Raw genomic sequence first — 12,571 nt, 5'->3', positions numbered from 1 at the left:
TTTCTACATCAATATCTACCATTCTTCTGTAATTCAAAGACTTTCAAAAGGCTTGTTCTCTATACATTTGAGTAGAATGAAGTTCTCTGCCCTGACCTGAGTGTCCAAGATGCTTCCTCAGCCCTTCTCTGGAGTTGCAGGGGCAGTGCCTGTGTGCAGAGCTGGAGGGAAGAGACTCCCAGCCCAGCAGCACAGCCAGGGACAAGGGCACTTGCTCCTTCCACATCTGCTCTTTCCAGCTCCACACTGTCCTTCCCAGCCCTGCTGTGGGGGCAAGGCCTGAGTGCTCTGGCAGCTTGGGCACAGTCCTGCTGCGTGTCCGTGCTGGGATCACAGGCAGGGACAGGCCCTGGCACTGCTGGCACAGAGCTGGGCTCCACAACAGCACCTCCATCAGCAAAGGGCATCTCCTGAGGGCAGGGCAGGAAGGCTTCAGGCTCTCACCCCACCTGCAAGAGGTTGGTTGTCCCTCCATGGAGGGACATCAAGGGACCAAGTCAGAAGTCCACGTTTGCTTTGCACTGAGGACACTTCAGCATGTCTGCTCCGTCCCTGCCCTGCCTTCTGGCCCGTCCCTTTCCCTGCCCAGCAGGAAAGCAGCCCGGCTGGGCAGCATTGCCCCTGGGCAGGCAGGAAGGCTCTGCAGGCAGAGAAGCATTGCCCTCCAGCAGAGGCACTTCTGCCCTTTCCCAAAGCACAGAGCACAGCTGGGCACTGGGATGCAGCCAGAGGCACCCACAGCTCCATGGGTCACCCTCTGAGCTGCCTGCACAGCTTCAGTGAGCACCAAACAGAGAAAGAAATGCTCTCACTCACAGGAGTCCAAGCAGGGGAGACAGAACATGAAGAGATAGAAAACTGAAAATCAGACCTCATCAGTGGAATCCCCCCTCATGGGATTGGGGTATGTCCCAAGACTTCAGAAAAATTTTTTTCTTCCTCTCTCTCATGACCTGCTCCATGATTGTGGATGGGAACAGCCTCATCATGGGGCTGCTGGAGAAAAACTTGGAAACCTGCTACAGCTCCACCACCCTGAGTGACCCCTGACTGGGTACAGCACAGTCTCTGCTCCCAGCACTGTCACTGCCATTTCCTGCACCTTTGGCACATGTAGAATGTTTCCTGCTGGTGGCCCCATCCCATGACCAGCACTGGGCTGTTTGCCAGCCCTGCTCTCTGCAAGACCCATGCACTGGAAGGGTTGTCTCCAGCAGAGCTGCACCCTGGCTCGGGGCATTTCTGTCATCTACAGTCACCATTTCCTGGTTCTCCCAGACATTGTTTGTTACCCTGATGAACTGGGTCACTTCTTCTGTGTCCTTCCTCCAGGGCTGGAACTCTCCTGCTGTGACACCATGACACTGCTGCTCTCTGCTTTCCAGGTTTCATTTTCAGATCCAGTCTTCCCCTCCTGTTCACAGGGACATCCTGGGAGTGCTTCAGAGCTGCCATCCTGGGGCAGCTCCTGCCCAGCGTGGGCAGGCACAAGGTCTCTCCACCTGCTCCTCTCCCCTCCCCAGTGCCACTGTTTTCTGCAGCCTCCTCATCCTTGCCCAGCACAGCCCTCCTGGCACAGTTGGACACAGCCCTTGTTCTACCCCCTCCTCAGGCACCTGCCCAACCCCCTCAGCTCCAGCCTGATGGCCAGAAACCTTCAGGGCAGGGAGGCACTGGGGAGAATGCTCAGGACACCCATGGACTGCAGGGAGAGACCATTGGAGTGGTGGGTCTGTAGGGAGAAATCACTTCTGCCTCCCTTCTGGACCACTCTCAAGACCTGGACAAGCCTGGACTTTGTTTTGTTTCCATGAGGCCTGGCAGTGTCAAAATGACCCCTTGATTTCATGAAGTTGCAGTGTCCCTACGTTCCATTTTCCCACGAGTTTCCCCAGTGTCACAATGGTCCCTTGACTCCACAGGGTTCCCCAGTGTCCCAAGGTCCATTTGGCTCCAAAAAGGCCCTGTAGTGTCACAGTGGCCCCTTGATTTTATGAGGTTCCACTGTGTCCCAGGTTTCCTTTGTTTCCATGAGGCACCGCAGTGAGACAATGGCCCCGTGGTTCTATGAGGTTCCAAAAGGTTTCAGGGTTCCTTTGGTTCCACGAGGCCCTAGATATTAAATATTCCCCTGGTTCCACAAGATTTCACAGTGTCCTGTGTTCCTTGGTTTCCATGAGGCCCTGCAGTGCCCCAGTGGCCCCTTGATTCCATGAGGTTGTACAGTGTCATCACAAAGCTGAGCCCACCAGAATGAAAGTTTGGGGAGGATTAGGAGGAACTGGGATGAAAAGGATTGGATATTTGGGGAAGGAAAGAAGGGCTTGCCCAACAGAGAGGAAAGATTTTGATGAGGTAAAACCAGGTTCAGGTAATGCTGAGGGTGCTGAAACCCTGAGTGTGCAAACATTCCTGATAGACCTTTACTGTCTTTGTAACCTCAAGTCCCAACACTACCTAAAACAGATGGTTCTCTCACTGAGGGGAATCCACTGCTCTAATCCCAACCTCAACCGGACCTCGAAGGCAAAACCCAAACCCAGAACTCCAAAAACTTATTTATACTCTAATGCCCACCCCAATCCCAAACCTGCACTGTTGGTATGAAAAGCCAAGCTTTAATCCTAACCCAGTCCAAAAAGTTCTTCCCCTAATCATGAACCAGATAGTGCCAGCAGAAAAACAAACCTCCCAAAGTTCTGCCTAAACCCCACCCTGAGCTCTAAACCCCAAGCCCTGACCATTCAGCACCCCCACAGCCCTTGGGAGCAGGGCAAGGACCTGGAGGGCCCAGAGCAGGCCCAGGGGGTTGGCAGAGGAATGGGAGGTGACCTGGATCTGCTCAGCTCTGCAGTGACCCCCAGGAGAAGGGCCTGGGCTCTGGGAGGGATGTCCTGTGGCACAGGGGCTCAGGATCCAAGTTCAGAAGGCCAAGTGCACATGGCAACAGCCAGAGCTGGTGCAGAGCCATCAGGGAGGGTCTAGAAATGCTGCTGGGAGGGGGTGGGAAAGCAGGAGGGGGGTGTGCAGCCTGCAAGGCCAGAGCAGCAGCAGGGCCAGGGCAGGACAGCCTGCAGGAGAGATGGCCAAGGGCTCTGGCAGGGCTGCAAGGCCCAAAGGCACCCAGGCCTTTGTCCCCTTGCCTCTGGCAGCTGCCTCTGCCACTCAGGCCACCACAAGCCACTTTCCTGGCAGGTTCTGCCCTTGGGTTCTGCCTCGCCCCTCCCTCAGCAGCCTGGCAGGGGTTGCCCAGTTTGGGGCCTTTGTTGTTCCTCCCCCTCCCATCCCAGTGCCCCCCAAACAGCCCTGAGCCAGCCGGGAGGGACAGGATCTGCTGGGCCAGGGCCTGGGGCTCAGCCCTTGGCCTTTGTGCGCCACAAAACCAAGGCAGGCTTTGCTCAGCATTGCAGGGGCCTGCCCAGAGCCTTTGTCTGCCTGCACTCCTGGCCTCCAAGGAGCTGCTCCAAGGAGTCCCTGTGGAGGCTTTGGCAGTGCCTGCCCTCAGTGGGGCCCAGCAATGCTTCAAGGCACTTGGACTTTGGCTTCTGACTTCTTCAGCAGCTGCTTCAATCTTCTCTCAGCACCTCAGGATCATGGGCTGGGCTGCAAACACACCGTGGGGCTCATTAAATTCCAGAAATCCCTCAGGATCTCTTTGTCTTCCTTTAATTGTCTTCAAGGCAATTTCAAAACAAGTCTTCAAAATTTGTACTTTTTTTGTTTTAATTCAATTATGGATATTTTTTTAGTTCAGAGAAGAGGTGATAGAGGTGTTCTCCAAGTGATCTTGATGCTGAGTGTCTCCTCAGGAGATCCACACTGACCCTGGATGATCAACCTTGCTCCTCACCCCCAACCTCACCAGTTCTGACATGGCTCATCTTGGACTCACAGCTGATGCAACTCCAAACACACCGTGGGACCCATTAAAACACTGAAAAACAAATAATTTCCCTTCCTTTAATTGTCTTCAAGTCTTCAAGACTTCTACAGCTAATTGGAGTTGTTTTGTAGTTTAGCTAAGCAAGAAGATTTTAAAGTGGAAGTCATGAAAAATATATATTTTTTTTGATGAAAGGGAATTATTTACACAGAGCCTCGGGATGCAAGAGGGTCAGGGCAGAAAGGATTTGGATCCAAAGATAAGGGGTCAAAAGAGATTAGTACCACTTAATCATTGACCAATTGAACAATTATCAACTGGTTCAATAGCGTTTGCTACAATTTTAACAGTGACTGAATTACAGATTCACAATAACAACATTCATCATCATCATGGCTGGGCTTTGTGAACGAAGATTTGGGAAGGCTCTATCCACATTTGTTACAGGCACACTGGTGGCTAACAAGGCCAATATGAGATAGACATAACAGATTGCAAAAGGCACAGCAGAAAGACTCCTTAGGTGGTATATTCTGCAAGACACAGTTCTTTCTGTGTTGTCTTTTCTCCTCAAGAGTGATCCTGTGTGTGTTCTCAAAGGAGACAGCTGCGTTATAGATGGTGTGTCTCCAGGCCTCCCGACTGGAGGTCAGAGTAGACCAGTTATGGTGATCAATATGGCCAAGGCTGAGATGTTGTTTCAGGGAGTCCTTGTATCTTCTCTTTGGGGCTCCTGTCTTGTGGCAGCCAGTGGCAAGTTCACCATAGAGCAGGATCTTAGGGAGGCAGTGGTTGGTCCTTCATCCTGGAGACGTGCCCTGCCCAGCCAGCTGTGTTCTCAGTAACATGGCCTCAATACTTGTGACTGCTGCTTGTTCTAGAATAGATGTGTTGGTCACATAATCTGACCAGTGGATGTTTAGGATTGTGCAGAGGCAGCGTTGATGGAAGCGTTCTAGGAGTCACAGGTAGTGGCAGTAGATGACCCATGATTCAGATCCATATAAGAGAGCAGACAGCACTATGGCTCTGTAAACACTGATCTTGGTACTTTTCTTCAAGTGTTTATTATGCCATACTCTTTTATGGAGTTTCCCGAAAGCACTGTATGCCTTTGCTAACCTGTTGTCTATCCCTGTCAATCTTACCATCCGAGGAGATGAGGCTACCCAGGTAATTAAACTGCTGGACTGATTTGAGCTCTGATTGGCCAATGGTGATGTGGGGATGATGGAAGACTTCCTGAGGTGCAGGTTGATAGAGAACTTCTGTCTTCTTTAAGCTGACTTCCAGCCCAAAGAGCTCAGCAGCCTCTGCAAAGCAGGATGTTAAACGCTGCAGAGCTGCTTCTGTGTGTGCAACAAGGGCGGCGTCATCAGCATAAAGCAGCTCCCGGACAAGATGGTTTAAGGTCTTGGTGTGGGCCTTCAGTTGCCTTAGGTTGAAAAGGCTTCCATCAGTACGGTATCGAATGTAGATACTGTCCTGATCATCGAGGTCTGCCGTGGCCCTTTGGAGCACCATGCTGAAAAAGACTGTATCCCAGTTCACAGAATCACAGAATTAATTAGGTTGGAAAAGATCTCTGAGATCATCAAGTCCAACCTATGACCCAACACCACCATGTCAACCAGACCATGGCATCAAGTGCCACATCCAGTTGTTTCTTAAACACCTCCAAGAACCACCTCCCTGGGCAGTCCATTCCCACATCTAATTACACTTTCAGTGAAGAAATTCTTCCTCATGTCCACCCGAAACCTCCCCTGGCACAGCTTAAGACTGTGTCCTGTTGTCCTGTCACTTGTTGCCTGGGAGAAGAGGCCGATCCCCACAGGCTACAACCTCCTTTAAGGTGGTTGTAGAGAGTGACAAGGTCTCCCCTGAGCCTCCTTTTCTGCAGCTTAAACCCCCCCAGCTCCCTCAGCCGCTCCTCACAGGACATGCTCTGCAGATCCTTCACCAGCTCTGTTGCCCTTCTCTGGACCTGCTGCAGCACCTCAATGTCCTTCCTAAACTGAGGGCTCCAGAACTGGACGCAGAACTTGACGTGTGGCCTCCCCAGTGCTGAGTCCAGGGGGACAGTCACTGCTGTGAGAACGCTTCTGTTCCACGTTTTCACGGCGTTTGTGACAGATCAGACCAAGTGACCTTACGGGGATGGTTCTACCCCTGGCACAGGCGGTGCAAGCCCAGCAGTTGTTACACGGGACGTGCTGAGGGAGAAAAGCAGCCGAAGGAAAAGGCCTCGGCCTTCATCACCCTCACTTAGGGGGGGCCGGGGGTTGCTGGACCCCCCCAAAACACCCCCCGCCTCCCCCCATCCTCCCCCGCACCAAAACCCTCCTGAATTTTGGAGTCTCCCCTCCCTCGTGCCCCCCCCTCGTGTCGTGGTTGGTTCTGTGCCGTGGTGTCCGTGCAGTAAATTTGGGGTGTGTCCCCCCCCGATGGTGTGTGAGACTCCCCCGAAACGGAGACACCCTCAAAATGGGAGGGGGGACCCCCCAGAATGGGAGAGGGGACCCAGAAATAGGAGGGGAAGAAATGGGGGGGGAATAAAGTGAAAGGGAGGGACCCCAAAATGGGGTGGAAATCCCCCAAAAGCAGGGAGGGCTCCCAAAATGAGGGGGGACCCCAATATGAGGGAAGAGACCCTGAAATATAGGGGGGACCCCAAAATGGGGGGGAGGCAAAATGGGGTGGAAAGCCCCCAAAATCTGGGGGACCCCAAAATGGGGGGGGACCCCAAAATGGGGTGAGGACCCCAAAATGTGGTGGTGGTAAGACCCCAAAAGGGGGGGGGGAAGACCCCAAAATAGGGGGGGAGACCCAAAGTGGGGAGGAATCTAAAATGGGGAGGAAAGCCCCAAAGATGGGGGCGGGAACCCAAAATGGGGAGAGGGGACCCCAAAATGGGGTGGAAATCCTCCAGAATGGGGTGGAAACCTCCCAAAATCTAGGGGGGACACTCAAAATGGCAGGAGATCCCAAAATGGGGGACCGCAAAATGGGGCCTGAGACCCCAAAAATGGGGCTTGAGACCCCAAAATGGGCGGGAGAGACCCCAAACTGGAGGGTAGGGGGAAGAAATGGGGGATGGGGACCTCCCAGAAAAAGGGGAGGGGCCATAAACTTGGGCTGTCACCCCAAAAAGGTGTGGGGGTAGGAGCCCAAAAAAGGGAGACCCTCAAATGGAGGACCCCAAAATAAAAGGGGAGGGGCCAGAGCCTGGCCAAGAGGGGACACCAAAATAAGAGGAGGGACCCCCAAAATGGAGGGGGAGGGGGTGCCTTTCATCTCATAGAAATCCCTCAGCCCCACAGGGACTGTTCTGGGCCCTATAGGGACCCCTCAGCCCCATAGGGACAGTCCTGGGCCCTATAGGGACCCCTTGCCTCTATAGGGACAGTCCCGGGCCCTATGGGGACCTCTTGGCCCCATAGGGATCTATAGGTCTCCTGGGCCCTATAGGGATCCATTGGCCTTGCAGGGACAGTTCTGGGCCCCATAGGGACCCCTCAGCCCCACAGGGACAGTCCTGGGCCCTATAGGGACCCCTCGGCTCCAGTCCCCCCTCCCAAAAAATGTTCTAGTGCTCCCCCTCCAGCAGTGCAGGCAGGGGGGGTAGCGCAGGCAGGGGGGCAGTGCAGGCAGGGGGGACAGTGCAGGCAGGGAGGGAAAAGGCTGGAAAAAATGAGGTTTTGTGTGCCCCCCCGGGACACCCATTAACCCCCCCAGATCCCCATTGACCCCTCAGCCCCTCCCAGGATCCGCAGTGACCCCCCAGGACACCCCCTGCACCCACCAGGGCTCCCCCTGATTCCCCCGGGACCCCCATTTCCCCCTCAGGTTCTCCCCCAGGACCCGCCAATTCCCCCTCAGATCCCACCCCCCATTGCCCCTGTGAGACCCTCCCGGCACCCTGAGGAACCTCCAATTCCCCTCCATTTCCTCCTCAGATTCCCCCCATTGCCCCCAATTCCCCCCCATTTCCCCTCAGATTCCCCCCATTACCCCTCAATTCCCCCCCATTTCCCCTCAGATTCCCCCCATTACCCCTCAATTCCCCCCCATTTCCCCTCAGATTCCCCCCATTACCCCTCAGTTCCCCCTCAAATCCCCCCATTTCCCCCCTCACGCGCCATCGGGGTTCCAATTTCCCGCGCTCGGCGCTGATTGGCTGAGGGGCCGGTGAGACCGGCGCTGATTGGCTGAGGGGGAAAAGGCGGGAAAAGGAGCGCGCAGGGCGGGGGGGGAAGGGGGGAAGAGGGGCTGAGGGAGCGTGAGGGGAAAATGGGGGATAATGGGGGAAATGGGAGGGAAATGGGGTAAAATGGGGATAATGGGAGGGAAATGGGGGATAATGGGAGGGAAATGGGGGGAAATGGGAGGGAAATGGGGGGAAATGAGGGATAATGGGGGGGAAATGGAGGAAAATGGGACAGTGAGGGGGAAACAGAAGGATATGGGAGGAAATGGGGAAAAATGGAAGGAAAATGAGGGGAAATGGGAAGGAAGTGGGGGGAGAATGAGGGGAAATGGGAGGAATGGGGGGAAATGGGCAAAAATGAGAGATAATGGGGAGAATGGGGTAAATGAGGGAAAATGGAGGAGAGAGAGGGGAAATGGGAGAGAATGGGGGGAAATTGTGGGAAATGGGGGTTAATGGAGGATAATGGGGGGGAAATGGGAGAAAATAGGGGATAGTGGGGGAGAAATGGAGGATAATGGGGTAGAAATGTAGGATAATGGGGGGAAATGGGGTAAAATGAGGTGAAATAGGGGAGAAAGGGAGAGAAGTGGGAGGGTAATGGGGGAGAGTGAGGGGGAAATGGGGAAAATGAGGGGTAATGGGGGAAAATGGGAGATTATGGGGGATAGTGAGGGGGAAATGGGGGATAAGGAGGAAGAAATGGGGGATAACGGGGCATAATGGGGAAAAATGGTGGATAATAGGGAAAAATGTCAGATAATGAGGGAAAATGGGAAATAATAGGGGAGAAATGTGGGATAATGGGGGAAACAGGGAACAATGGGGGAAAATATGGGATAATGGAGGGAAAAGAAGGGATAATGGTTGAAAATGAGGGGAAATGGGTGTCTGAGAGAAAAAGGGGGGATAATGGAGGGAAAGTGAGGGAAAATGGGAGAGTGAGGGGAAAATAGAGGATAATGGGGGGAAATGAGGGAAAATAGGAGATAACGCGGAAATGGGAATAATGGGGAAAATAGGAGATAATGAGGAAAAATGGGGGGGGAATGGGGGAAATAAGGGAAAATAGGGGATAATGGGGAAAAATGGGGGGAAAATGGGGGAAATGAGGGAAAACGGGGTAATGGGGAAAATGGGGGATAATGAGGGAAAATGGGGGAAATGAGGGAAAATGGGGAAAATAGGGGATGAAGAAGGAAAATGGGGGATAATAGGGGAAAAATGGGGGTCACTACAAGACCCCCCTTCCCATCAGACTCTGAGGCATCTCTGCTCTCACCTGCCTCCCCTTGCTGATTAATTAACCACTCGTTAATTACTAACGAGTAACTAACCCCCCAAAACCCACAGAACCCGTCCGGCAGCGCAGCAGCTTTATTTTGGGAGGGGTCAGCACGGCCTTGTGTCACCAGAGCAGAGCATTGGGGGGGCCCAAGCAGAGCCAGGGGGTCCCAAACCCCTTCCCGGGGGGGTCCCACCCCCCTTTTTCGGGGGGTCCCTCAGGGCTTTTCCAGCTGGGAGTCGCCGGGGAGGGTCCCCACGTCCTGGTAGGTGGGTTGGACCCCCCGGGAAATGTCCTCATACATCGAACACTCGTCCAGGTTCAGCCCCTGAAAATGAGGAAAGGGGGGGATTTGGGTCGGTTTGGGGGGGTTTAGGGGGTGATAGACCCCCCCAGCACGATTTTGGGGTGCAGGGACCCCCCGGAATGTCACCTCGTAGAGGTTTTCCTCCTCGCATGTGGTTTTTTCGGGGTGCAGCAGCTGCTCGTTGGCCCAGCGCTTCTGTGGGGGGGGAAAAGGGGGCATGGGGGGGGTTGGAGCGGCCAGGGGGGCTTTGGGGGCACCAGAGGGGATTTAGGGGTGGCTAGGGGGGGTTTAGGGGTGGCCGGGGCGGGGGGAAAGGGGGAAAAGGGAATTTTTGGGGTGGCCAATGGGGTTTTGGGGGGCAGCAGGGGAGATTTAGGGATGGCGGGGGGGGGGGTAGAGGTACAGGGGGGTTTTTTTGGGGTGGCCAGGGGGGGTTTTCTGGGGGCACCAGGGGGCATTTAAGGGTGGCCGGGGGGGGGAAAGAGGGCACAGGGGGGTTTTGGGGTGGCCAGGGGGGGTTTGGGGGCACCAGGGGGGTTTTGGGGTGGCCAGGGGGGGTTTTCTGGGGGCACCAGGGGGCATTTAAGGGTGGCCGGGGGGGGGAAAGAGGGCACAGGGGGGTTTTGGGGTGGCCAGGGGGGGTTGGGTGTCTCTGGGGAGGACTGGGGGGATTTGGGGATGGCAGGAGGAGATTGGGGGGAACTGAGGGGAATTTGGGGGGAACTGGGAGGTACGGGGGGGTTGAAGGGGTTTTGGGGCATCCGGGGGGAAATTGGGGGTATCAGAGGGGGTTGGGGGTGTCGAGGGGGATTGAGGTTACCCAGGGGGGATTTAGGGGGACCTGGGGGGCAACTGGTGTCCCCAGGGTCTCAATTAATGTCCCTAATGTCTCAATTGGTGTCCCCAGTGTCCCATTTACGGGTCCCAATGTCCCACCTGGTGTCCCCAGTGTCCCAGTTGGTGTGCCCAGCATCCCAGTTGGTGTCCCCAGTGTCCTAGTTGGTGTCTCAATGTCCCAATTAGTGTCCCCAGCATCCCAGTTGGTGTCCCCAATGTCCCAATTTGTGTCCCCAGTGTCCCATTTAAGGGTCCCAAAGTTCCAGTTGGTGTCCCCAGTATCCCAACTGGGGGTCCCAGTGTCCAATTGGGGGTCCCAGTGACAGAACTGGGGGTCCCAGTGTCCCAGTTGGTGTCCCCCTGTCCCAGTTGTCCCAGTTTGTCCCAGTGTCCCACCCTGAGCAGCAGCAGCAGCCCCGGCCCGGCCGAGCAGAGCAGCAGCAGCACCCCCTGCGCCGTCAGGATCCGGTTCTTGGTGCTCTCCCTCAGCGCCAGGAACGGGGCGGGAACCGGCTCTGCGTGAATGGGGACTGGGTAACTGGGAGGGACTGGGTACACTGGGAGGGACTGGGGTATACTGGGAGGGACTGGGGTATACTGGGGGGGACTGGGGTATACTGGGAGGGACTGGGGTATACTGGGAGGGACTGGGGTATACTGGGAGGGACTGGGTCACACTGGGAGGGACTGGGGTATACTGGGAGGGAGTGCAGGGCACTGGGTTATACTGGGAGGGACTGGGGGGCACTGCAGGGCACTGGGATGGACTGGGGGGGCTCATGGTAGCACTGGGTTATACTGGGAGGGGACTGGGATGGACTGGGTTATACTGGGAGGGAACTAGGATGGACTGGGAAAGACCAGTGACTCAGATGAGACCCCCAGCCCCCCCCGACTCCTCCCCGAGACCCCCTGGACCCTCCCAAAGGTGCCGCAGGGCTGGGGGGCACTGGGATACCCTTGGAGGGGACTGGGATGGACTGGGTTATACTGGGAGGGACTGGGGGCACTGGGCTATACTGGTACCACGCTGGGGGCAATGGGAGGGACCAGGTGACTCAGATGAGACCCCCCAACCCCCCTGACCCCCCCGAGACCCCCTGGACCCTCCCGAAGGTGCCGCAGGGCTGGGGGGCGCTGGGATACCCTTGGAGGGGACTGGGACGGACTGGGTTAAACTGGGAGGGACTGGGCTATACTGGTACCATACTGGGGGCACCGGGAGGGGCCGAGTGACCCGGCTGAGACCCCCCCGCACCCCCCACTCACCGAGGACCCTGACGAAGGTGCCGCAGCTCTGGGCCGTCTCCCCCCCGGACTCCACGCGGCAGAAGAAGAGCCCGGAGTCGTTGTGGGACAGTTTGGGGAAGGTCAGGGTGGAGCTTCCCCCCCCTTCCCGCACCACCCAGTCCATCCGGCGGCCCCCCCGGGTGGCCACCACCTCCTGGGGCCAGGGGCAGCTCCGGGGGACCTCCCCGAGCCCGGGGGGACACGCCTGGAGCCAGGTCAGGGCGGTGTCGGGGGGGCCTCGGAAGTGGCACTCGAGGGTCAGGGGGGTCCCCACGCGCCCCTCGCGGGAGGGGGGCCCCCCCCACACCCGGAGCCACCCCCGGGGCGGGGCCGGGGAGCAGGAGGGGCTCGGGGGGCTCCCGGTGGTCACGGTCACGGGGGTCGGCGTCTCGGGGGGCTCCGGGGAGGGAGGCAGGGAGGGGGTCGGGCACGGGGCGCAGCCTTGGGGGGGGGGTCTGGGAGCACTGGGAGCCTGCGGGGACAGAGGGGGGTTATGGGGGGTCCCCCGGAGCTCCCCAACCCCCACGGAGGGCGACCGACCCCGGGGGGGTCACTGGGGGTCCCTGTCCCTGCTGGGGGTCCCCCGGAGCACCCCAACACCCACGGAGGGCGACTGACCCCGGGGGGGTCACTGGGGGTCCCTGTCCATGCTGGAGGGGGTTCTTTGGGAGTTCCCAGAACAGTGAGGGGTCATTGGGGGTCCCCCCGGGGTCTCTGAAGGTCCCCCAGACCCATCAGAAGGTCATTGGGGCCCCCCAG

The 12,571-nt window shown here is 56.8% G+C and overlaps 1 protein-coding gene across 1 annotated transcript; it reads right to left on the bottom strand.

Moving 5' to 3' along the window:
• Positions 1–9,452: 9,452 nt before the first annotated feature.
• On the bottom strand, positions 9,453–12,218 carry LOC113990513 (B-cell antigen receptor complex-associated protein alpha chain-like; the record flags this gene model as incomplete). The annotated part of the gene is made up of 4 exons (XM_039383480.1): positions 9,453–9,706; positions 9,812–9,880; positions 10,919–11,037; positions 11,792–12,218. Coding segments are annotated over 4 exons (726 nt in total), but the record flags the coding sequence as incomplete, so codon positions are not given.
• Positions 12,219–12,571: the final 353 nt, after the last annotated feature.

This window comes from Pipra filicauda, unplaced genomic scaffold (assembly GCF_003945595.2).
Source record: "Pipra filicauda isolate LSUMZ 115617 unplaced genomic scaffold, ASM394559v2 scaffold1135_size71042_pilon, whole genome shotgun sequence".
Lineage (NCBI taxonomy): Eukaryota > Metazoa > Chordata > Aves > Passeriformes > Pipridae > Pipra > Pipra filicauda.
The sequence above is the reverse complement of the archived record's forward strand: the minus strand, read 5'-3'. Positions and strand labels throughout refer to the sequence as shown.